This window comes from Callospermophilus lateralis, chromosome 2 (assembly GCF_048772815.1).
Source record: "Callospermophilus lateralis isolate mCalLat2 chromosome 2, mCalLat2.hap1, whole genome shotgun sequence".
Lineage (NCBI taxonomy): Eukaryota > Metazoa > Chordata > Mammalia > Rodentia > Sciuridae > Callospermophilus > Callospermophilus lateralis.
In genome coordinates this window covers 199,962,346-199,988,978 of record NC_135306.1, presented here as the reverse complement: position 1 = coordinate 199,988,978, position 26,633 = coordinate 199,962,346, and the positions used below count along the sequence as shown (strand labels likewise).

The following is a 26,633-nucleotide window of genomic DNA, read 5'->3' as shown; positions in this document are numbered from 1 at the left end:
CCTCAACCTCTCAAGTAGCAGGGAAACTCTATCACAGAACTTTTTTTATTTTATTTTATTTTTCACTCTTTATTTCAAGACAGGCTTTGGCTAAATTGCCCAGGCTGACCTTTAACTTTCCATCCTCTTGCCTCTGCCTCCTACGTAGCTGGGGTTAAAGGTATGCGTCATAGTGCCCTGATACCTTGTTGCCATTTTATGGACTTTCACAATGAATCTCCAACAGTGTAATTTCATGTAAATAACATATTTAAATTGTATAGTTTGAAAATAACATGGAGCTGTATGAAATTGTGAAAATGGGCCTTCAGAAGGCTTCTAAATGCCATTAGATTCGTTTGTGTGTATTAAGACCTTTCAACAGAGTTGGGCACACAACGCATCCTCACGCTGACCCCCACAAATAGTCACCACTATTATTTTCATATGAAAGACACTGTAAGCCGTGATCATTGCTTTTCAGCAAATTGCACAATAGATAGACACTCCCATATTAGGGACAATAAAAGAGGAACTAGTTGTCATTCTCAGAAATTCTCAGCACGGCCTTTCGGATTCAGAAAAGCCACTAGAAAAAAAAAAGTGCAGATTTAATCTGAGTCAGGTGTGAAGTGGGAGGAGGTGATTCTAGCTTCACAGAGAATCGAGGCACTTCTCTGGAGCCTGGACCCCATCAGACACAGCACATGCTGCAGGCTGGAAGAAGGTAGGTCCAGGGACATCCTTCCTGGGCTTTTGGACTGATGGATTTTCAGTTACTGGTTCTTAGACTCCTGGGAATAGGAGAAAGAATGAGACAGCTCACATAGCACATACTGGTACTGTGGATCGGGGAGGGTTGAGTGCACCTGGAAGTGTACATCTGGTGCATTTGAGGAGTAGGTTTGCAGCACAAGATGAAGATAGTCAACCACCTCCTAAAGTCCACAGCTGGGTGTGTGTTGGTAGTTTTAGTTATTTTTGTTCTCTAACTTTCTGGGCTTTCAAAAAACTGTGAGCAATACTTTCAATGTTTGATTAATCATTTTATGTACCTTTAAAACACCACTCCCCTTCTGTAGTTTTCATTCTCTGGCTCCAAACTTGTCATTTTTATAATGTGACATTTAAAGAAAAGATCTGCCACATGCTGAATCTGGTGGAGAGAGGGCTTGGGGTCAAGGCAGAGTCCTCAGCCAAATACACTTACAATGGTCCTGCCACAGGACAAATAAGTACATAATAAATAAGTACAGAATAAATAAGTACATAAATGAGAAGAGAAGTTCAAAATAAGGTTAGGGTAACAAAGGTAGACAGAATCAGCTGAATTTCTCTTATCAACAACTTTAAAAATGCTTAACTATTTATTTCTAGTGTAATACAAAGGAAGTGTTTTAAAGAAGAAGGTGACCAATAGAACCTTACCCTCCTTCCCATGATGTATATTTTTATATCACAATTGACGTTTTTCTACATTGTGTGTTCCTTTGCAACTTGCATCACCGTAGTTATTTTTGACCATTTTAATTTTTACCCAGCATATGGGTGATATGAATGATGTATACACCACCATGATAGTTTATTCTGAATGTGACTATATGTCTACCTCTGTCAGTGGTTTTTTAATACCTTCATATATTTTCCTGATAATATTTATCCTTTAATATATATCTGCTTGAATAGCTCCATTAAGTACTTCCTGTGGATAAGTCTGGCGGTAATAAGTTCCCTATTTTTGCTTACCTGAGGAAATCTTTATTTTCCTTGATGGAGAGTTTTTTCTGGTTATACTATTTTGGGGTTGCGGTTATCGTCTTTATTTTAGCACTTTGACTTTTTCATCCTCTTCTCTTCTGGCCCTCAGGATATTTTTGGTCAAGAAATTCACTGATGTGTAATCAAGATTCTCTTATATTTGGCTTGCTTTTTTTTTTTGCTGTTGTAAGAGTCTATCTTTGTCTCTGACTTTGATGTTTTGTTTATAATATGCCCTGGAGAGGAGGTCTTTGGTTTGAATCTCTTTGGGGAACTTTGAGCTTCATGGATCTGGATGTCCATTTCTCTCCCTGGACTAGGGAACTGTTCATCAATTATTTTATTAAGTGAGCTTTCTATCCCTTTCTGTCTCTTCTCCTGCTGGAACTCCCATAATGTGAAAATTTGTTAATGGTATCCCACCAGTACCTTAGATTTTCTTCACATTTTTTATGCTTCCCCCCACTCTTTTCCCCCTTACGGCTAATTTTCCAAGATGTTTTCAAGTTTACAAAGTTTAAAATTTTGCTTGATCCAGTCTGCTGTTAAAATCTGTTGTACTTGGGGGTGGTGGTGGTTAATTTTATTTATTTTTTTGACAGTGGAATGCATTTTGACACATTGTACACCCATGGAGCACAACTTCTCATTCCTCTGGCTGTACGTGGTATAGTGTCACACCAGTAGTGTAATCATACATGTATATAGAGTAATAATGTCTGTCTTATTTCACTATTCTTCCCACCCCCACAGCCCCACCCCTCCCGTCATGGCCCTATGCACAATCCAAAGCTCCTTCATTCTTTCCTACCTTCCACCCCCCAATATGAATTAGCATTCTCTTAACAGAGAAAGCATCTGGGCTTTGGTTTTGGGGGATTGACTTATTTCACTTAGCATAACATTCTCTAGTTTCATCCATTTACCTGCAAATACCATAATTTCATTCTTCTTTAAGGCTGAGTAATATTTCATTGTGTATATATACCACATTTTTTAATCCATTCATCTGTTGAAGGACATCTAGGTTGGTTCCATAGTTTAGCTATTGTGAATTGAGTTTCTATGAACATTGATGTGGCTGAGTCACTATAGTGCCGCTGTCTGGCTGGGCACAAGATCACGAGCCACTCAAACAGGAACAAACTTTATTTGAAAGAACCGCCAATAACACGTCCGCCCGGGAAGCTTCCCGATCCACCCACGCGGCGTTCTGCCGGTTCCTTCCCGGAACTCTAGCGCAAGCGCCTCCCCGGAATTCCCTCCTACTGCACTTTCCCAACCAATGGGAACTCTCCAGGAGTCCCGCAGCAGGAGTCCGGTATCCATATGAATGTAATTTTTAACATAATCATATCATCTCAATGGCTAGCTGGCATCACCTTTCAATCAAAAATGCCATGCATCATATTAATTGGCTGTGGCTCCCAGCATCTCCCCCCTTCTGTTTAATTAAGAAACAAGTAATGTGGCTAGGGACCGTGCCTGTTAGGTTTGTCCAATTCAACATATGGTTCTTACCCGTCATTGGAAAACTGACCTTTAGGCGTCAGCCTCCTGTCTTAGGTTGATACCATTGCAATTGGATCATACCCGTCACTGACTACCGGTCCAGCAAATAGCCATACTTGTGGATAGGCCTATGCACCAGTGGGGGGGTGAGGTTCTTTGCCTCACCTCTGTTGGCCCCCAGATTTGGCCTTGGTGCCAGTGGGGGGGTGAGGTTCTTTGCCTCACCTCTGTTGGCCCCCAAAATTAGACCATCACTAGTAGAAGGGAGGAGGATACAGAAATGCCACAACACCACATCAATTGACGACTCCTAGGGAAAATTGCATCACTGGTGACACATCAGCAAAGATACGCCAGCATTACCATAATTTGTTGTATCAACAGATAGATCACAGTGCATACAAGTGATACATAGTCCAGGCAAGTTTTGTAAGCAGTTCAAAGTGGAGGAATCTATCAATATGTCCATTTCCTCCCAAGATCATTGATATATCAGTTTATACAGTTTGTTGTGATAATTATCGAAGAAGTTGTAGTTTGGTTTTATCTTTGTCTTCACCGGCACTGGGATGAAAAATAAGAATTCTGACAATGATGTTAAAGAGAAAAAGAAAAAAAAATGTAACATTTTAACAGGTACTAAGAAAACATTTTTTTTTTTTTTTTTTTTTTTTTTTAGAACAATTTACATTATCTTGAACAGAATTATTAAATATAATGAAAAGGAAAGATGAAAATAAACAAACAGATTTGTTAACCTGCTTATTTGTACACATATTAAAATAATTTTTAACAGCTGTTTACCCAATTTAAATTAAACCATTAAAATTACGTGAATAATAAAAAGTACTTGGATCCATTTTTTTTTTTTTTTTTTTTTTTTTTGAGCACTCCTCATATATGATCTATGGACATACGCACATATAGACACATAACACAAAACAGAAGTGTGCACATATAACATACAACACATAAGACAATAGTAAAGGCCTTGTAGTTTCGCCTAGGTGAAATCTCCATTGCAATGTTAAAAACTCCACAGTTAAAAAATAAAACTGATCAGAAAAACATCAACCTAGGTCTGTATGAGCTCAAAAATAAAATAGAACCTATGATATGGAAAAATGCAATAATAAAATAGATATTGAAAAAAGCATCCTGGTTAATCAGTCGCAGATGTAAGAATGGCCAAGCTGGAGTTCTGGATATCAGCTGTTATGGATTTGAGTCAAATTATCTTCTTTTTGATCTGTAGAAATCGTTTTAGTTAGTCTTTCTGGAATCCAAATCGGCTGCTGTTCTCCCTGTGGAAACACGCAAACAGAGCCCCGACTCCAGACAATTACTGGGTCAGGACCTTTCCATTGTCCTGTTAGAATATCTTTCCAAAGAACTTTAGGCTTATGCACATTTTTTGGATACATATGCCTTTCCGCAGCACTAAGTCCTGATGAATCCAAATTTAAAAAGTTTAGAGTAAAGAGGGTTATTTTAAGTTTATCTTTGGGGGATATATACCCCTTTCCAATTCCCTCCTTTTGTTTTAATAAGTACATTTTAATAGTTTGATGAGCTCTTTCAACTATGCCTTGTCCCTGTGGATTGTATGGAATTCCTGTTATGTGAGTAATGCCAAATGATGAGCAGAATTGTTTAAAAGAGGTAGAAGCATAACCGGGACCGTTATCTGTTTTTAACTGTTTTGGAACGCCCACAGTGGCAAAATTTTGTAAGCAATGAGCTATAACATCTTTAGTTTTTTCTCCGGCATGAAGGGAGCCCATCAAAAATCCAGAAGAAGTATCAACTGTAACATGCAAATATTTTAATTTTCCAAATTCTGGCAAGTGTGTGACGTCCATCTGCCAAATATGGTTAGGTATCAGTCCTCTAGGATTGACTCCAAGATTAACTTGTGGTAAAAATGTCACACAATTTTGACATTGTTTTATTATATGTCTGGCTTGTTCTTTAGTTATTTTAAAACGTTTTTGTAAAGTATTAGCATTGACATGAAACCTTTTATGAAAATTTATAGCTTCTTCTATTGTGGAGAAAATATGTATGTCATGTGTAGATTTATCTGCTAATTCATTGCCTAAACTAAGGGCTCCAGGCAATCCTGTATGTGCCCTGATATGTCCTATAAAGAATGGATCTTTTCTGTCCCAGATTAGACTTTGTATAGTGGAAAACAAAGAGAAAACAGTAGAAGAAGGGGAAATCCTACCTGCATCTTCAAGGGATACTATAGCATTAACTACATATTGACTATCAGAAAATAAATTAAATACAGAATCTTTAAACATCATAAAAGCTTGTAATACTGCATTAAGCTCTACCTTTTGAGCTGATTGTTTGGGTACTAAAAATGTAAAAGTTTGATCAGGGGTAACTACTGCTGCTGTACCATTATTTGACCCATCAGTGAATATATTTGGAGCATTCATGATAGGGGTCTTTCTTGTCATTTTTGGAAAAACTACAGGATGCTTAGACCAAAAAGACAACAAAGGATTAGATGGCAAGTGATTATCAAATGAAACATTAGATTTACACATGATTATTGCCCAAGTATTTAACTCATTGGCTAACTCATCAATTTGATCCATAGTATATGGAGTAATAATTTTATTGGGAGAAATCCCAAACACTCCCTTTGCTGCTTTTATTCCTTTGAGTATTAATTGTCCTACAGCCTCAGGATATCTAGTAAGAATAGTATTAGGAGAATAAGATAAATGTATCCACAATAATGGACCTTCTTGCCAAAATACTCCTGTAGGAATATTTTTTGTTGGTAGTACAATAAATAATAAAGGCAAACTTATATCAATTCTATCCAAGTGCATATTTTCCATATATGTTTCAATGATTTTTAATGCCTTTCTTGCTTCAGGCGTTAGCATGCGGGGTGAATTTGGATCTGATGGACCTTTTAGGATATCAAATAAAGGTCCTAGCTCTCCTGTTGGTATGCCTAGATAAGGCCTTATCCAATTTATGTCTCCCAATAACTTTTGAAAGTCATTAAGTGATTTGAGTTGATCTACTCGTATTTGAATTTTTGGTGGACGGACCATGGTTGAGGATAACAGGACTCCTAGATAATTAATTGGAAGATTTAATTGTACTTTATCTATTGCTATCTCTAGATTATAATTTTTTAATAAGTTTGTAAGTGTGGCATAACATTCCAGCAATATGTTTTTATCTTTATGTGCCAATAATACATCATCCATATAGTGAAATATTTGTAGTTCAGGATTTTGATTTCTAAGTGGTTGGATTGCTTTGTTAACATAAATTTGACACATAGTTGGACTATTAGCCATCCCCTGAGGGAGTACTTTCCATTCATATCTCTGATCAGGACCTTCATGATTTAGTGCAGGGATAGTAAATGCAAAATGTGGACTATCCTCAGGATGAATAGGAATTGAAAAAAAACAATCTTTAATATCTATAGCTAAAACATACCAGGTTTTTGGTAAAGCAGACAATTGGGGAATCCCTGATTGAGCAGGTCCCATAATAACCATCTCATTATTAATGGCTCTTAAATCTTGTAATAATCTCCATTTACCAGATTTCTTTTTAATAACAAAAATGGGAGTATTATGGGGAGATATGGAAGGTTGTATATGTCCTTTCGCTAATTGTTGTTTAACCAGATCATGGGCTACTTGTATCTTTTCTTTAGTCAGGGGCCACTGAGGAACCCACACTGGTCTTTCTGATTTCCAAGTAATTTTTATTGTCTCAGTGGCCCTTTCTGAAAATCCAACCCATGTCTGTCTGTTCCTTGATCTATTTGAATTGGTGCTGCTATATTTTGTCCTTGTTTTCCTAATCTTTTTTCTTTTTTAAAACCTTGTTTAGCCCTAGTAGTGGGCGCATTAGGATTGATGTTATTTGTTAACGTTAAACCTAATTGATCTAGGACATCTCGTCCCCATAAATTTATAGGAAGATGATCCAATACATATGGCTGTATAGTTCCCTCACATCCTTCAGGATCCTTCCAATCTAATACCATTGCACTTCTATGGGGATTAGTAGCCACTCCTAGGCCTTGAAGCGTTTGAGTGGCTTGTTGTAATGGCCAATGTTTTGGCCATTCCTGACTAGATATGATGCTAAGGTCTGCACCTGTGTCCAGTAGCCCATTAAAGTCGTATCCTTGAATATTTAGTTTTAGCATGGGGCGAGAATCTAAATTTAAAGACAGCATAGCCCAATCTACACCTGTGGAGCCCAATCCCCTGGTACCTCTTTCTACAGTACGACTAGAAAATTTATCATGTAGGCTGGGTATTATTAGTAACTGTGCTATTCTATCCCCTGGTGAGATAACTGATATGCCTCTTGGAGAACTAGCTATAATTTTTATTTCACCTTCATAATCGGGATCAATTACCCCGGGACTTATCATAAGTCCTTTTAGTGTGGAAGAACTGCGTCCCAATAATAAGCCTACCGTTCCTTGGGGAAGAGGTCCTTTTACTCCTGTGGGAATAATTTGAATTCCCATCTCTGGAGTTAGTACTGCTCTTGCGGAGGCGCAGATGTCCAGCCCTGCGCTCCCTCTAGTTTGTCTGATGAGGGATTTAATGGATAATGTGTCCTGGGCACTACCTTGATGGTGCTGTTGGGTTCCTCCATTGCCCCGTATATTTGTGGTTTTGGGCCCCGGAGCATTGGGCCCTCCAGTCCGTTTTTTGGCAATGGAGCCTGATGCCTTTCTCCACGATATCGTGGGTAAACACTTGATCCTTGTCCGTTTTTTGATAACGGAGTGCCCTCTATGGTAGTTTGAGAACGGCATTCATTAGCCCAATGTCTCCCTCTACGGCATCGTGGGCAAATACCTGGTATTCTATTTCTTTGATACCTAGCTTTGTTAAACCCTCCTCCTATGGGACAATTCCTTTTAAAATGTCCTGTCTGATCACAATTGTAGCATGTTTTTGGCCTGGCATCTAAAGCCTGTTGTACTGCTGCTAAGACTTGTCCTTGTTCATTAATGTCTCTACATAATTTAATATATGTGTTTAAATCTTCATGTTTCCATGGTCTAATGACCTCTCTGCAGCAACGATTTGCTTGGTCATAAGCCAGTTGTTTTATAAATGGCATTGCTTGTTCTACATCTCCAAATATCCTAGAAGCTGTCTGAATAAGCCTATCTACAAATTCAGCGTAAGGTTCGTTAGTTCCTTGTATTACCTTAGATAACTGTCCTTGTAAATCTCCATGCCCCTGTAAAGTTTTCCATGCCCTAACTGCATCTGCAGCAATTTGTGCGTATACACCAGGATCATATTCAATTTGTTGCCGTTGACCCTCATAAGGTCCCTTTCCTAACAACATCTCCAGATTTCTTTGAGGGTAACCGGCTGCTGTATTTCGCCTAGCTGTCTCCATGCAGAATTCCTCATTGGCAACCTTCCATAACAAATATTGTCCTCCATTTAGCACAGATCGACACATGTTAGCCCAATCTGCTGGTGTCATGTCTAAGTTGGTAATAGATTCAACCATGCTTATGGTGAAGGGTGCTTGCGGGCCATAGGTTGTTACAGCCTCTTTTAATTGCTTTACTGTTTTGAAATCTAGAGCGCGATGAATTCGTTGCCCTCCTGCCTGCTCAAGTACAGGGCATGCTAGTCTTTGGGATCTTGCCTTAGGATTTTGTGCATTAACTACAGGAATTGAGGGCCGCTCAGCTCTTACGCCCTCTGGTGATAGAACGGAGTTAGTAGCAGCCTCCTGTTGTAACTCCCCAACTGATGGTCGTTTTTCCTCTAAGCTTTCTTTCTTCAAATTTTCCTCTGTCTGACTAGCTGGAGAGACCTTCTCTTTTGCTTGACCTGACATGTTTTCTACCACAGTTTGGACCTCTAACAATTTACTTAACAGTTTTTCGGTTTGTTTTTTACTAGTTTCTAATCTACTATAAAGGTAACGCAACCCAGTAAGGTAGCATAAAACAAAGCCGAAACAGAATGAAACAAAAACGGAGCAAAGAATAGTTGTATCAATTTTCTCTTTCTCCGGGCCAAACAACTTCAAGCCTTGAGCCAACCATTTTTCCCAGTTTGCCTGAGAAAATTCTAGGGATAGGCAGCTTGAAACAAAAACAAAATAAATCAAAAGAAGAACACATTGTTTTTTGAAATGGTCACCCATTCTGTCGCCTTCCCTCAGGGGCGAGCAATTTTACTCACCTCCAAGCTTCAGGCGCTCCCCGTACAGGGCCACCAGTTGCCGCTGTCTGGCTGGGCACAAGATCACGAGCCACTCAAACAGGAACAAACTTTATTTGAAAGAACCGCCAATAACACGTCCGCCCGGGAAGCTTCCCGATCCACCCACGCGGCGTTCTGCCGGTTCCTTCCCGGAACTCTAGCGCAAGCGCCTCCCCGGAATTCCCTCCTACTGCACTTTCCCAACCAATGGGAACTCTCCAGGAGTCCCGCAGCAGGAGTCCGGTATCCATATGAATGTAATTTTTAACATAATCATATCATCTCAATGGCTAGCTGGCATCACCTTTCAATCAAAAATGCCATGCATCATATTAATTGGCTGTGGCTCCCAGCACTATAGTAAGCTGATTTTCAGTCCTTTGGATATAAAATGAGGAGTGGGATAACTGGGTCAAATAGTGGTTCCATTCTTAGTTTTCTGAGGAATTTCTATACTGCTTTCCTGAGTGGTTGTACCAATTTGCAGTCCCAACACCAATATCAATGAATCTTTTCCCCCACATCCTCGTCAACACTGATTATTGCTTGTATTTTTTGGAATTGCCATTCTGACTGGAGTGAATGAAATCTTAGAGTAGTTTTGATTTGCATTTCTTTAATTGCTAGAGATAATGAACATTTTTTTCATATGTTTGTTGATTGATTGTATTTCTTCTTCTGTGAAGTGTCTGTTCAGTTCCTTAGCCCATTTATTGATTGGGTTATTATTATTATTTTTTTTTGGTGTTAAGTTTTTTGAGTTCTCTATATATTCTAGTGATTAGTGCTCTATCTAAGGAGCATGTGGTGAAGATGTTTTTCCTTTTCTGAGAGAAGCTTTTTAGTTTAAATCCATCCCATTTTTTGATTCTTGATTTTATTTCTTGCATTTAAGAGTCTTGTTAAGGAAGTCATGTCCTAAGCTGACATCAGGAACATTTGGCCTACTAGGTGCAGGATCTCTGTTCTAGTGCAAAAGTCTTTGATCCACTTTGAATTGATTTTTGTGAGAAATAGAAGTTTAATTTCATTTTGCTACATTTGGATTTCCACTTTTCCCAGCACCATTTATTGAATAGACTATCTTTTCTCCAATGTATGTTTTTGGTGCCTTTTTCTAGTATGAGACAATCACATTTATGTGGTTTTGTCTCTGTCTTCTGCTTTGTACCATTGGTCTACATGTCTGTATGGTTACCAATACCATGCAGTTTTTGCTACTATTGCTCTGTAGGATAATTTAAGGTTTGGTATTGTGATGCCTCCTGCTTTACTCTTCTTGATAAAGATTGCTTTGGCTATTCTGGGTCTCTTGTTTTTACAAATGAATTTCATGGAAATCTCTTATATTTTTTATTTGATATTGAAGATTTCAGTTTTGAGTTTCTGTTTGGTTCTTTGTTTTATATATATATATATATATATATATATATATATATATATATATATATGGTGTTTTATATAAGATAATATATATTATAACATATAATATATTATATAACAAATATAAAATAACATATTATATGTTATATATTATATAATAATATATTAATATATAACATGAATATATGATTAATATATCATTAATATATACTAGATTATATAATCTATACAATAGATTATATAACATATATTATATATATATCTTTAGTTTTTTGTTCAGATCATGAGTTGTTTTTCTGATTTCATTGAATTGTCTAAATTGTCTACCTGTATTATTTTGTACCTCTGAATTTCCTTAAGTCTATTTAATTCCTTTTCAGGAAACTCATGTATTTCTATTTCTTTGGAGTCAGTTATTGAGGAATTATTGCGTTCGTTGGAAAGTACTGTATTTCCTTGCGTTTTCACATTTCTTGTGTATCTGTGTGGCTGTCTGCACAACTTTTGGAGCATCCACATCCTCCACACTTTACAAAGTACTCTTAAAGGTCAAGATTTTCACCTGCACATGAGTCTGAGCTGGTGGGCTGGGCAAGAAGCTCTGGTTGGAGGTAGTGTTGCAGGCTTCATGCAGTTGCTTCAGCTGTGTGGAGCTGAACAGGATCTTACAAAACTACTGTGTCTCTTGAAACTTTAGGAACATGTTCTCTCACTGAGGCACAAGTAGATGCAGATTGCCTATGAATCTGGGGTCTTTGACCCTGAGGGACAAACTAGCAGCTTGAACCTACAGGTTGGGGATCTTCACTATGCATCAGCAAGTCAAGATTTTTTTTTTTTAAAGAGGGGAGGGGAGAGAGAGAGAGAGAGAGAGAGAGAGAGAGAATTTTTTTTAATATTTATTTTTTAGTTTTCAGTGGACACCACATCTTTGTTTGTATGTGGCGCTGAGGATCAAACTCGGGCCGCACGCATGCCAGGCGAGTGTGCTACCGCTTGAGCCATATCCCGGGCCCGAGATTTAAGGCACTATAATAAGACAAGAGATTTAAAATGTGGTGTCAAGGGTATGATTCTGAGTCTTAAGTTCCATCCTCTAAGTCTGCAGTTTGTAGAACAAAATTCAAGGTTCCATAAAATATACTCACTAAAGACAGACAGTGGAAAGACTTCTAGTTCTGAGAGTGTACCTATGTTCCGATAAGAAAAAGGGGACTATAAGATACTATACATAAATGGTAATGCTGATGATTCTGGGTAGCTAACTACTAATATTAAAGTGATCCTTCAATGGAGAGGTGGCTATAACCAATGGAATAGGAAAAATATGGATAGAGATCAATTCAATCACTCTTGAAATATGAAATTGAAGAAAATTTCCTAATTTGGCGGTCCAACCTATTTACCTCGGTTCTCTCCACATTTTCTTGTCTTCAACACTAAGATCTTGACATCACGTGGTCCTTAGATTTTCTCTCTCTCTCTCCCCTTTTCTCCTCTTAATGTGTTCCTTTTTATGCCTTCCTTTCTTAAATAGCTATCATAATACAGTTCAGAATTTCCCCATAGGGAGAAAGCTGACTCACACTGCCATGTCCCTCTCTTGTCCCATCCAGGTCCTTATCCTGAATCAATTTCTTATTCTAGCACTGTTTCTGCTGCCGTGATAACCATGCGAGGACCGGAACAGACCTCCGGGGAGGGTGGCCCTGCTCTGCAGTTCCTGGAGCAGGCAACGGCTCTACGCTCCCAAGTGTGGAAAAGGATGCAGAGGAAGTTCTTGAAGGGTGAACCCTTGGTTCTCGGGGTAAGTCAGTCGCCTGTGTGAGAGAAGACCAGGGGTGTAAACTCACACCTGATCAACCCAGTGCCCAATACTGTCCCAGGAACCTTGCAGTTTACCCACCAGTCCTAGAGTCTTCAGTGTTTAATTTTCAGGTCTCATCATTTGAAAAAATTGTTATGGTACTCTGTCACATCATGTTTCTGATCCAGCTACATTTAAAGTATGGTGACTTCAGATCCATTCCAGGTGGTGGGTCATCCAGGAGAGTTCTATTTCAGCCCAGGGGAAGAACAGCTGCAGAAAGGGCTTAATGGGCTAGCCGAGGTCCTCGCCACTGGCCTGTCTGGTAGTAGACAGACCATTTGTCTCTTTATCTGTCTCTCTGGTTCCTTTACTTAGCCTGATTCTCAGATGGTAAAGAATATTTTATCTTCCAAACACTTTTACCTGGAATCTCAGATGGATGTGGCTAAAGAAAAGGAGAGTTTAAACATTGCCACTATAGGGCAGGTTAAGGGATGCTGAATACAGAGGTTTATTTTTATCCCAACTTCAGCTGGGCTCAACCAATTGTACTTTATATTCTCCCCTACCCCCTTATTCAAATTTTTTCAATTTTGGAAAATGCTTATTTATATTGACATATGCAATGTTTATTCTTAATTTATTAAAAAGTGTTCTTTTTTGGGGGGGGTACCAAGGATTGAACTCAGGGGCACTGAGCCACTCCCCAGCCTTGCTTTGTATTTTATTTAGAGACAGGGTCTCAAAAGTGAGGCTTAGTGTCTCACTTTTGCTGAGTCTGGCTTCGAACTTGTGATCCTTCTGCTTCAGTTTTGGGGTTACAGGAGTGTGCCACCACACCAGGCTTAGTAAGTATTCTTAAACAGATTTTTTAAAGAGGAATTTTAGTTTGACAGAACAATTGAGAGGAAAACACAGATATATCCCATAGTCACTCTGTGCCCATACATACATAGTTTCCCATTATCAATCTCCCCCACCAGTACATTTTTTACAATTGATTAACTTTCAGTGACAGATCATTATAATTCAAAGTCCGTGATACACATTAAGATTCTCTCTTTGGACAAATGAATAATACACATATCCACCTTCATAGTGTCAAAGTAATTTCCCTTTTCTGAGAATCCCCCATGTTCTGTGTACTCATTCTTCCTTCCTCTCTAGCCCCTGGAAACTGCTATTGTTTTAATTCCTCTATAGTTTGCCTTGTTCTAAAACTCATATTACTGGAATTAAATATCAATTTAAATTTAATGATTTAATTAAATGGCAAATTAGATAATTTAGCCTTTTAATGTAGATTTCCTTCACCGGTAGTAGACAGACCATTTGTCCCTTTATACATTGTTTCCTCCATGTTTTTTTATGACTTGATAGCTTGTTTCAATTTAGCACTGAAATATTCCTTTTTCTGAATGTACCACATTTCCTTTTTACACATTCTTCTATAAAATGATATTTTGGTTGCAAACGTCAATAAAGCTGCTATGAATATCTGTGTCTGGGTTTCCAATGGTCATAAATGTTCAGCTCATTGGAGCGAACACAATTGCTGGAGTATATGGTGTTCAAGTCCATTTTGTGTTGTTAGAAAAAAATACCTGAGGTTTGGTAACTTAAAAAAGAAATGAGTTTATAGGGTTTACACTTGTGGTGGATGAAAAGTGAAAAGTGTACTGCATTCTAGTGAGAGTCCCTTGGCTACATCCAGACATTTTGGAGGAGGATAAAGAAAAAGCACATGCCGCACCTGAATTTATAACAGTTTGCTTTTGTGAGAGCCACCCCTCTCCTCAGCCCCTTACATGGATGGTTACACCTGAACTAATTACCTTTCTCAAGGCCTCACCTCTTCAGGGTCCTGCCACCTCAACTCTACCACCCAAACCTTTGGAAGACAAACTATATCCGAATAATAGCATATTGTAAGAATTTGTTCAGTTTTGTAAGAAACTGCTGAATTCCTTTATCACGAATACAAATAATAATAAATGCTGGTGAGGATGTAGGGAAAAAGGATTTACTTATAGACTGTAGAATTGTAAATTAGTAAAACCATATAAAAATCAGCATGGAGATTTCTCAAAAGACTGGGAATGGAACCACCATATGACCCAGCTATTCTACTTCTTGGGATCTAGGCAAAAGAATTAAAGTCAGCATACCATAATGATACATGCATACTCATGTTTAGAGCAATACAATCAGGGGACTGAAGTATCCATAAATGGATGAGTGGATAAAGAATAGGTGTGTGTGTGTGTGTGTGTGTGTGTGTGTGTGTGTGTGTGTGTACACATACATATTGAATATTTTCAATGCTAATTGAAACAAGTTATCAAGCCAGGAAAAAAAAATGGAGGAAACTTAATGTGTATTAAGTCAAAGAAATCTGCATTATGGGTACACACACACACACATACACAGAGTGGAGTTTTATTTATGCATAAAGAAGAGCCAAATTATGTCACTTGATGGAACTAGAGAACATTATGTTCAATGAACTAAGACAGACTTATCTTTTCTTCATTGTATCACTTTTTTTTGCTTTTTTCAGAGATCAGTTGATGCTGTTTATGTGCCAGTTTCTGAGCTTTCTATTCTATTTCCTTGATCTGTTTTACTATTTTTTTACAATACCATAGTGTCTTGATAAATGTAGCTTTCTAATATGCACTGAAGTTGTATAGTGTTAGTCTTCTTACTCTGTTCTTCATCAATACTACATCTGCTATAAACTTCAGAATCAGTTTGTTCATACCTACAAAACGACTTATTAGGATTTTAGATTGCATTGAATCTCTACATGAAGTTGGGAAGAAATTAAATCTTGACAATATTAAGTCTTCCTGTCTATGAACAAGGAATAGAATATCTTCTCAGGTTTACTTAATTCTTTGATCTAATCCATCAGAGTTTTATAGTTTTCCTTACAGGTTTTGTACAAGTTTTTCAGATTTATTCATAACAATCCCAAATCAATACCTAAGTATGTAATTTTTAAGGTTACTAATTTAAGTAGAGTAAGCCATTCTGAAGACAGAATCTCAGAACTGAAAGACAAAGTGGCCAGCCTTGAATATTCAGCTAGTATCAAAGGAAAAAAATAATTAACATGGTAAGAATATGTAAGAACTCTGGGATAACATGAAAAGACCCAATTTAAGAAACACTGGAATTTTGAGGGCTCTGAGGTGCAAGCTAATGGAATGGATAAACTCTTCAAGGAAATAATAATAGAAAAAATTTCCAAACCTTCAGAATGAGGTGGACATTCAGATACAGGAAGAATTCAGAACCTCAAATAGAGCAGATCAAAAAAGAGGCTCTTCAAGACCCATTATAATTAAAATGCTTAACATACAAAACAAGGAAAAAATAAAAGCTTTAAGAGAAAAATGTCAGGTCACATTTAGAGGTAAACATTCAGAATCATATATCCTCCAAACCCTGTTATAGTCAGTTATGAGTTTTATTAGTTCCAGGAGTATTTTGTTTTATTTTACCTTCAGACTTTTTTACATGACCATCATGTCATTTATGAACATTTTTAGTTCTTCCCTAGTTATATATATATATTTCTCTTGTTTCCTTTACTTTTTAATGTTAGTTTAGGTAGGACTTTAGCACAGTGTTGAAAGAAGCACCTTGCCCTTCATCTTGGTGGGAAATCTTTGAGTTTCTCACTGTTAACTATGAAGGGAGCTGTGGGATTTTTGTAGGTATTCTTTAGCAAGTTGAGGAAGTTCCTCCCCATTTCTAATTTACTAGGAGTTTTTTTTAATGCCTATTCTGCATCTATTGATATGATCACATGATTTTTCTTCAGTTTATTGATGTGATAGTTAAGATTAATTTATTTTTAAATGTTGAACTTACCTACCTGGGATAAATATCACTTGTTACAGAAGATGGTTCTTTTTATACCTTCTTAGATTCAATTCAATGATGTTTTGTTGAGGATTTTAGTATCTGTATTCATATTTTAGTAAGAATTTCAAAAGTGTTGACTTTTAGTTTTCTTTCTTCTTATTTATTTATTTGTTTATTATTTGGGGTAATTTCTGTCTGGGTTTGCTATTATGATATTGCCCTCTCTCATAGAATGAGTTAGAATGCATGCCCACTATTTATACTTTCTGGAAGATATTATAGAGAACTGGTATCATTTCTTTTTTAAGAATTTGTTAGAATTTGCTATTGAAATCTTCTGTAATTGGTACTTTCTGTTTTGGAATATTTAAATCATGAAGTCATCTTATTTAATGACATAACCCTACTCAGATCAGCTATTTCTTATTGTGAGTTTTGGTACATTATGCCTTGAGGACTTATTACTTCATCTGGGTTATCTCATTTGTGGGTACAGAGTTTCTTATAGTATTCCTTTATTAACCTTTTTATGCCCTAGGTTCTGCAATAACATTCCTTATTTCATATCTAATATTTCTAATTGGTATTCTCCTATTTCTTTCATAGACTGGCTAAAAGGAAATTGATTTGAAAGCATTCCTTCTGGGTGCTTTATTTATCTTTAAAAACAGTTTTTCTATTTTTGTTGCCTTTGGCTATTGGTTTCATATTTTCAGTTTCATTGATTTCTCTTATGCTTTTTGTTTTTTCTTGTTTCCTTTGGACTTAATTTGTTCTTCTTTTTTTCTGGTTTCCTAAGATGAAAGCTCAGGGGATTGGTTTTAGGTCTTTCATCTGTTCTTATGCATGCACACATGCTATGAATTTCCCTTTACACACTACCTTCACTACATCCCCAAGGTTGTGATACTATTTTCATTTTCTTCAACTCCTTCTTAATACCTTTTGCGCAACTGAACTCCAATTCCTCATTTTTATTTACTGTACTCAAATTTGTCGGGTTTCTGTTCTCACAACTAAAAGGCTCAGGGGTCACTCCAGTTGAACTGGGCTGACTGGGCTGCGCAAAATAATCAACAAAAGACACAAATACCTTTTTGTTTGGGGTCGCTATGAAGGCTCCTCTGACCTTAAGGGTCCGCAGGAAGAGAGAGAGCAAGAGCATGCGTTGACCCCTTTTATTGAGGAGAAGCTATTCAAATGAGGCAAGGGGTCAGGTTTCAGGGGCCTGAGTCTATCTTCATGATGTCCACTGTCAGCAGGTTGACTGACACCTGGGTAGGCCACACCCAAGGGCACAGTAAGAGAAGGGGACACACACAAGGCACTTCCATGGAAGATTCTATCCTAAACAGGACAAGGGGTTATATTACAAAGGAACAGGTGAGCATAGCTCCACCCACGGGGCTGTAGCAAGACACACCCATGCACAAGACATCGACCCTCGAACCCAAGAAGGGTGGGGAAAGCTCTGTCACATTTCTGTGACTGAGCACCTCAGCACCCAGCTGGGGAGTGTGACTCAGTCATGTGCAAGGTTGGTCTCCCACACAAATTCTTTCCTCAGATCCCAAAAGAATGCCACATTTGTTCTCTGCCTCCATTTAAGTTTTTTTTTTTTTCCTTCAGGTTACCTCTTTTTGCTAGAATGATTGCTTCCTATGTCCTGTATGACTCCTGTTTGAGCATGTGACAAAGAGAACAGCCATTGTGGTAGAAGAAGCAATAAGAGTATCAGAAAAGTGCCCTGAGCAGGTTTTGGCATGCTCCTTCTAACCTTGAAATTAATGGGTCAATGATAAATATTCTGAGGAATAATTTTGATAAGTTAGAATATCCATAGTTCTTGATGAGAAAAAAAGTGATAAGAATATCTGGAAATTCATCAGACTATATCAAAAGATGGAGAATGAGGGTCACTTAGTGTTTGGATATGAGAGAGCATGGTCACAATTTTGGTGGTGGATGATCTTTTTTAACTTTCTTTGTCATTTCTAGGTTGTGCAGATTATAATTGCCCTGATTATCTTCATCTTCGGGATAATAATGATGACTCTTGAGTGGTTCATTTATGGACCACTTATAATTTCGGGGTACACAGTTTGGGGGTCACTGATGGTGAGTAGCATATCTTCTGGAATAACTGGAGGTATCTTAACACTGTTGTTAATAAGGTCAGGCTTTGCATGGAATCCTACCCCAACTCTCTCTAGTAGTTCTAGAACTTTGAGAAAGGTATATTCAACCTTCCGATGACTCAGATTTTTCATATTTAAAGTGTCAATGAAAATACAAAACTCATGGAAAGTTGGATCTACCAAATATTTAGTATGCATCTATTAGGATAGAGCATACCAGCCTGTAACCACAGGCTCAAATCAAAGATTGACAGCAAAAGACAGCAAAGACCACAAAAAGTGCAAAGGCTAGTCAGTTCCAGAGCTGGTATCCTGTAGGGTAAGAATTTATCTGACTGGCTGACACATCTCATGTTCACAAATGTGTTATATGTGTATTCTTAAACCAGCTGTGGGCAATAATAATGCACTTGCTAGTGTTAACTTGGACTAATCTAGAATCATTTCTGTGTCTGTTCACCCTGCTCTGAAGCTCATGAGAGTCTAAACAAAATGAGGGTGTTGTTAGAAAGGAAGAAGAGAATACGTAACTGATAGGCAATTTGTACTGTCGAACTCATCTTAGAAAACGGAGTTGCTGTTAGATAAGTTTTGTTTCACAAGTTTAATGAACATGTAACTATAATTTATATTAGAATTTAAGAAAATTTAGAAATATTTCCCTAAAAAACCCACATTTACAAGAAGAGTTTTTTGTTTGTTTGTTTGTTTGGTTGGTTTTTTTAAGCAAATTGAAAGTGTAAACTAAGTATAAATTATCTTTTTGTCTACTGACAAGAGAAAGGTAAACTGTCTAAAATGCGTCTCTGTTAGAACCAGGGAACATATTCAAGTGTTAAAGGATATCCACGTATCTATAAAATTGAGAATAAGACAGTTTAGAGTTTTGTGAGATATTTGCCTTTTTAATTTTTCTGTCCTGTTGACAGCTGAAGGGCCAGATTTGAAGAACAGCAAATGCAGATCTTTTGGAAGCTGAGCTACACTTTATTTAATAATACCAAGGCCAAAAGAGCTTTTATGAAACTCTTCCACAAATCTGGGCTCCCTGCTGAGTGGCACAGTCCTGTCCCAAGTAATCACCACCAACTTCTGAGGGAGGATCTGTCTTCATAGCATGGATGAAGCAATCGTGACTTACAGGGTTTAAGGAAATTTCCCAAGATCTTTTTGGTATCGGAATCATGACTTGAAAAGCATCAGTCCAGTTCTAGAATCACATACCACTCTAACCACTCTAGTTTTACACTTCCACTTTCATTTTTTTTTTTTGCAAGACCAGGGTGGAAACCACCTTACCCAGTTCATGACTTCTCCGCATGTTCATTGGTTCACTGGGACCTACAGGATCTGTCATCAGAGGACTGCAGGTGTTTGCCACCTGACAAGCCTTTGCTTGGTCATGAGAAACATTTTTGCTGATACCTTCAATTATTTTCTCACCCTTACTTCCAAATTTCAGTTGAAAAGTGCCTCCCTTTTCTCCTTTATATGGTACAAGTTCAAAGACCAATTGTACAGTTTTCTTAGGTCTCCAGTACAGCTATGGATCTTGATGAGAATCTTGGAGCATTATCCCCACTTTGGTCTATTTATTCAAGCTTGCTTTTATTTCCTTTGGAACACTGTCGTGTTTTACTCATGTATATCTTTTGCATTCCTTGTTAAGTCTAGTCTTCTGAGATGCTATATATAATTTTTGCTGTGCTTCATGACATTTTCTCATTAAGTCTTATCTTTTAACGTACAAATAGACAAATATTTATAAATCATATATAATTTCTGGCACAGCATATCTGATATTGTGTACAACATATATAATATATAATGTTTTCCATGTGCCTGACTGAACTTTCAATAGTTAGTATTAGTTTTTAGATGATATTCTTGGATGTTTCAAATATAAATCATATTCATATGTGAATAAGTCTAACAAATTATTCAAATATTTTCTCACCTAAGTATTTTGGTTACTGTACTCAGAATACTATTATATAATAATCCATATCATTATCTTGATTTTCATTTTAAGGAGGACACCCTAGTATTTCCCCACTGAACATGATAAAAACTTTTAGGTGAAAACAGACATTCTATCATATTATAGAAAATACAGTTCTTCACATTCTATTAACCATGTTTAAGTCAATAGTAATTTTGAATTGTATTAAATGCCTTATCAACATTGTAAATAACAGTAGCAATTAATGTGATTTTTCCCTTAATACCACAAATTTAATAAATTAATAAGTTATAGTAAGTTATAATTTCTGATATATCTTTAAAGTTTTTTTAACCACGTTTTCCCTCTTATTCCTAGTTTATTATTTCAGGCTCCTTTTCAATTGCAGCAGGAAAAAGAACTACAAAAGGAATGGTAATATTTCTTTTCATTTTACTTCAGCATTGAAAGGGGAAGGATTTAGTCAAATGTGCATTCTTCCAGAACAGAAAGCAAAGTTTGTTTCTTTGATTTAAAAACATCAAGAGATATTATGAATTTTACCTAGAAAGATCTTTCTTTCAAAAATGGTGGGCGAATAATTGGCTGATGATAGAGTTACTGACATTGACCAGATATTTTGGCAGAGTAGTTGCTGCACAAATTGTTATGCAGATATAGGATATAGAGAATGCTAGAAAAGAAATGTCAGGTGGATTCAGCCATCCAAGTCTTGAAGCTTGAGATCCAGCCCACAATGACAACATCAAGTATTGGAGTGGACTAATCTTTATTAACTTACTGATGAAAATGAGTATTCCAACTGTATCCAGGAAGGATTTGAGTTTGCAGTAAAGGAAGTTCCTCAAGCACTATTACATAAGAAGCAGTGAATTTAAAACATAACTCTTGGGTCAGCATGTAAAAAGCAAAAGTCCAGATCTCAGCAAACATTTTACTGGCTAAGGGCCATATTTGAGTTTTCTTTGCTCAAGGATAAATTTTAAATTCTGGAGCATAATAAATACAGTCTTTCCAAATTTGTCCTCCACCTACCTTCCTACCTTCTCTACCAGCTACCGCCATTAAAATGTACCTTGCACGACACGCACACCAAACCTCATACTTGCCTGAGCAATTTCTATTTCTATAAAAAGCTTCCATACCTTCTCCATGAGAAGAGAATACGAACAAAAGCATACACAGAAGAGAGACATAATATGAGAATAGAGGCATGAGAGTTGAGAATCAGTTAGAAATGATGAGAGGTCACTCATCTGTAGCAGAGCAGGGGAGTAAATGGACGCAGGAACGGTATAAGGGACTTTGAAATCTCTCCTGGGGGATTGAGAGTTCGTCTCTTGTGCCCATAGGAGTTATCTGAAGGATTTAATCTGTTTTTCCTTTTGATTGGCACATTATAGTTATACATAACAGTGGGATTTTTTATGATATATTCATACATGCACACCAATAAAACAGTATAATTTGATCAATTTCATTCCCTAATACCTCCCCCTTTCCTCCCCTCCCTCCCCCCTGGTTCCCTGTTTCTATTCTACTGGTCTCCCTTCTATTTTTAAAAAATTAGTTCTAATTAGTTATAGATGACAGTAGAATGCATTTTGACACATTGTATACAAATGGAGCACAACTTCTCATCCTCTGTCTGTATATGATGCAGAGTCACCCCAGTAGTGTAGTCATATATATGGTAATAATGTCTGTCTCATTCTACCCTCCATCTCATCCCCACAGCCCCACCCCTCCCCTCACACCCCTCTGCACAATCCAAAGTTTCTTCATTCTTCCCCTACAAGGCCCCCTCCCCTCAATATGGTTCAGCATCCACTTAACAGAGAACACATTTGGCCTTTTGTTTTTGGGGATTGGTTTACTTCACTTAGTATGATGTTGTCTAGTTCCTTCCATTTACCTGCAGATGTTATAATTTCATTTTTATTTAAGGCTGAGTAATATTCTATTGTGCATTTGTACCACATTTTATTTATCCATTCTTCTGTTGAAGAGCACCTAGGTTGGTACCATAGTTTAGCTATTGTGAAGTGAGCTGCTATGAACACTGATGTGGCTGTGTCACTGCGTCACTGTGTATGCTGAATTTAAGTCCTTTGATTATAAACCCATTTGACCCACATAACTGGGTCAAATGGTGGTTCCACTCCAAGTTTTCTGAAGAATCTCCAGACTGCTTTCCAAAATGGTTGCACAAATTTGCAGTCCAACCAAAATGTATGAGTGTACCTTTTCCCCCACATCCTCGCCAACACTTATTTTTGCTCGTATTCTTGATAACTGCCATTCTGACTGGAGTGAGAGAAAATCAGAGTAGTGTTGATTTGCATTTCTCTAATTAGTAGAGATGATGAAAGTTTTTTCCATATTTTTTTGGTCGATTGTATTTCTTCTTCTGTGTAGTGTCTGTTTGGTTCCTTAGTCCATTTATTGATTGGGTTATTTGGGGTTTTTGGTGTTAAGTGTTTCAAGTTCTTTATCTATGAAGGATTTATTCTTGGGAAGAACAAGATCATATTTTTGTTTTGGCAAAAATTTAGAATTGAAAGTCCTGAGGGAAAAGAATCGATTTAAGAGATTATTAATGAAGATTGAGAGGATGAAATGGGATGGGAAAGAGGTGGAGGTTGAAAGAGATTGATGGAGATCTATCTGGGGATGTTGTGGGTTGTTTAATTGATTTTCATTGCTTCCTAGGTCCGAAGCAGTCTAGGCCTGAACATTGTCAGCTCTGTGTTGTCTTCCACAGGGATGATCATCACTGTAATTAATGTGGTTATTTTTACCAGATTTTACTATTACTGTAACTACAATGAGATTTCAGATCGTTGTGGGACCATGAAAACTTTAATGGTAAGTGCTTCCTCTTTTCCTGGGATACCAGGGTGGAAGGAAGTACGCAGGGCTCTGACCTTGGCAAAAGCAACCTCCATTAATGAGTGAGGCACTTCGGGAATTTGGATGTGACTGAGAAATAGAACGGTCTTTTATTTAGCCACCAGGTTCACCTCTCATTGCTCTTTGTTCTTCCTCTACATAGCATGAGGCCAAACGAGTAGAAAGCAATATCGATAGATAGAGCACATACTCATTAAATAGCTACTGAGATGAGCATGTTTGCACCATTTTTCCTGTTTAATTTTAAAGCACGGATCAGTGTATACTATTATGTCCACTTAAAAAAAAAAAAAAAAAAGGAGGGCGGATGTCAGTTTCTATAGGTCCTCGGGCTTCCTGAGGGAGCCTGATGAAGTTCCATGGTCCTCTAGTAATATTTGAAAATTGTCTTGAACGTTATCCTACAGGTGGTGATAAATCCAGCAACCTTCTTGACATCTCTTGACATTATTCCCAATGTTCAAATATCCTTCTGAGGACATTTTAGCCTCCACATCCAGCTCCCGGCAAATTCTCCATCTTGGTTGTCTATCTTGACTACTTTTTTTTTTTTTACCACTTACAATGGATTTGGGGCAAATAAGCTCGGACCCTCTCATCTCCATTCCTGTGTTCCTTTGTTGTGCTTTGTTTTAGGGTCTGGAGTGTGTGGTGCTTATTCTGAGTGTGCTGGAATTCTGCATTGCTGTGTCCCTCTCTGCTTTTGGATGCAAAGTGATCTGCTGCAGCCCCGGTGAGGTGAGAATTGGCCTTCCTTTGAAGGTGTCTCTACCAGTTTTCTATTGCTGTGTGATTGACTTCACAGACCTGCTAGTAGGGTATCCTGCGTCTAGATCAGACACTTCTTCACAATGGAGAGGTCCTCCAAGAATGCCAGATTTTGTTTCATTAGTCATTTACAGAAACCTTCCCTAGACTACTGAAGAAATTCCAGGGATTAAACTTCTTTATCCATTTTTGAGACCTGCAGTAGATTCTGTCTTCGGCTCTCCCAGAAAATAATGACTCACACAGAGAGTAAGGCAAGAAATGGAGAGAAGAGACCAGGAAAGAGGTCCTAAAAAGAATAGGGTGGTGACAGGGGCTGGTGACAGGGGCTGGGGACAAGGTATAGTCTTCAAGGACACACCCTCAAAGACCTACTCCCTTCAACTAGATCTCACCTCCGGTAGTTTCCACCATCTCCCTATAGTCCACTCAAATGATGAATGTATCAGTAGCCTAATCCACTGATAAGGTTGGAGCTCCCTGGATCTCATCACTTCCTAAAACATCTACCTGTGAATATTGCTGTACTGAGGACCAAGCTTTCAATATTTGAGCCTTTGGGGAGATGCTCCAGATCCAGCCATCAGGTTGATCGGGGGTTTCCTCTAAACATTGAGGGTTCCAGAAAGAAAGTGGCTAGTAAAACCCTAGCAGCTGGTGGGACTGCAAATTGGTGCAACCACTCTGGAAAGCGGTATGGAGATTCCTCAGAAAACTAAGAATGGAACCACTATTTAACCCAGTTATTCCACTCCTCAGCATATACCCCAAAGACTTGAAATTAGCATACTGTAGTGGTACAGCCACATTATAGCAACTCAATTCACAAGAGCTAAGCTATTGGAACCAACCAAGGTGCCCTTCAACAAATGAATGGATAAAGAAAATGTGGTACATATACACAACGTAATATTACTCAGACAAAAAGAAGAATGAAATTATGTCATTTGCTGGTAAATGGATGGAAGTGGAGAATATCATCTAAGTGAAATAAGCAAATTCCTCAAAATCAAAGGTTGAATGCTCTCCCTGATATGGAGATGCTAACTCACAATAAGCGAAGGGGGGTGAGTAGGGAAGAATAGAAGTACTTTGGATTAGACAAAGAGGATTGGAGGGAAGTTAGGGGGAATGGGAATAGAAAGCCAGTAGAATGGATCAAGCATTACTTTCCTATGTTCATATATGAACACACAACTGATGTAATTCCACATCATGTACAACCAGAAGAGGCAGTTGTACTCCATGTATGTATAATATGTCAAAATATATTCTACTGTCATGTATCACTAAAAAGAACAAATAAAAAATAAATAAGTAAACAAATGAAACCCAGCAGCTGCTCATTAGCTTCATTATACAAAGGCCCTGGGGCAGCAAAACTCACAGACAAATATAGAACAACAGTTTAACGAGACTGCTCTTGTGGTTCTCATTTCTGTTGTTTGTGCCTCTTTGCCTTCTTTCGAGGCTCCAAGGTAACACCACAGCAAACTCCCCCACAGAAGAGACAGGAGCTAAATCACCTGAAGTCTCATAGTGGGTTTTGCCTTATTAAGGCCCAAGTAGTGTGAGTTTCCTGATAATTCCTGCCACCCTGGGCCAGTGTGGGTTCAGTGGGGCTTTATTGTGGCAGCAGATCCTGATTTGGATGTGCACTGTCATCAGCACGAGTAACCTGGTTTGGAGGAGCAGCCCTGCATTTCCCATAGCACCTTGGTTAGGGGTAACTCCTCAGGGACCATTGTTCTTGCATAAGATGGATTAAACCTAAGGCTCCCAGCCATCAGCATCTCAGGCCCAGAGCATCCCTGGGTGAGGCTCCTGGATCTAGCCTGGTCTGAGGAACGCCTGAGAGTCCACCAGGCTGCTCTGGATGGAATTCAGAGAGGGTGGTGTAGACACTGCAGATGACATAAGTGGGTGGGGAAGGGAGACCTGAGGTGGTTTGGTCGCTCACCTGTGGCATTCTCATTTATTTCACAGGCCCTGGTAATTCTGCCACCAAATCCTCCTGTGACAGAGACAGCGGCTTGTGCACCTTTTAAGGAGGTGTAATGCCACCATCAAGAGAAAAATGTTCCAGAAAATCTATTCTTACTTTAACTCAAGAACGCAATTTAGAATCCCACTCTGATGTGTGTGTGTGTGTGTGTGTGTGTGTGTGTGTGTGTGTGTGTTTATAAATTCAGAATCATGTGCTCATTTTTCTCCAGGAACTTGACAACTCAATCCTCTGTATCTTTATCAGAATATTTGAAATTAAATAAATAAAGCATGCA

General features: G+C 38.0%; 1 protein-coding gene across 2 annotated transcripts; it reads left to right on the top strand.

The window, feature by feature from the left end:
* The first annotated feature begins 536 nt into the window (after window positions 1-536).
* On the top strand, window positions 537-26,633 carry LOC143391887 (membrane-spanning 4-domains subfamily A member 4A-like). Of its 2 annotated transcripts, none has more exons than XM_076844658.2 (7): window positions 537-706; window positions 12,531-12,690; window positions 18,568-18,687; window positions 21,028-21,084; window positions 23,383-23,538; window positions 24,220-24,321; window positions 26,338-26,633. In XM_076844658.2, exons 1-7 carry the CDS (start codon window positions 687-689, stop codon window positions 26,407-26,409), a joined length of 687 nt encoding a protein of 228 aa, XP_076700773.1. In that variant the 5' UTR covers window positions 537-686; the 3' UTR covers window positions 26,410-26,633. The 2 variants fall into 2 exon arrangements, with proteins under 2 accessions (XP_076700773.1, XP_076700774.1); XM_076844659.2 differs by having other exon boundaries at window positions 12,500-12,690.

Bases quoted from the DNA above. Each gene is read 5' to 3' on its own strand.
- LOC143391887 (XM_076844658.2), top strand. From the start codon at position 687: ATGCTGCAGGCTGGAAGAAG. The intron at 707-12,530 runs GTAGGTCCAGGG...TTCTTATTCTAG, and splicing joins ATGCTGCAGGCTGGAAGAAG to CACTGTTTCTGCTGCCGTGA. The intron at 24,322-26,337 runs GTGAGAATTGGC...TTTATTTCACAG, and splicing joins TCTGCTGCAGCCCCGGTGAG to GCCCTGGTAATTCTGCCACC.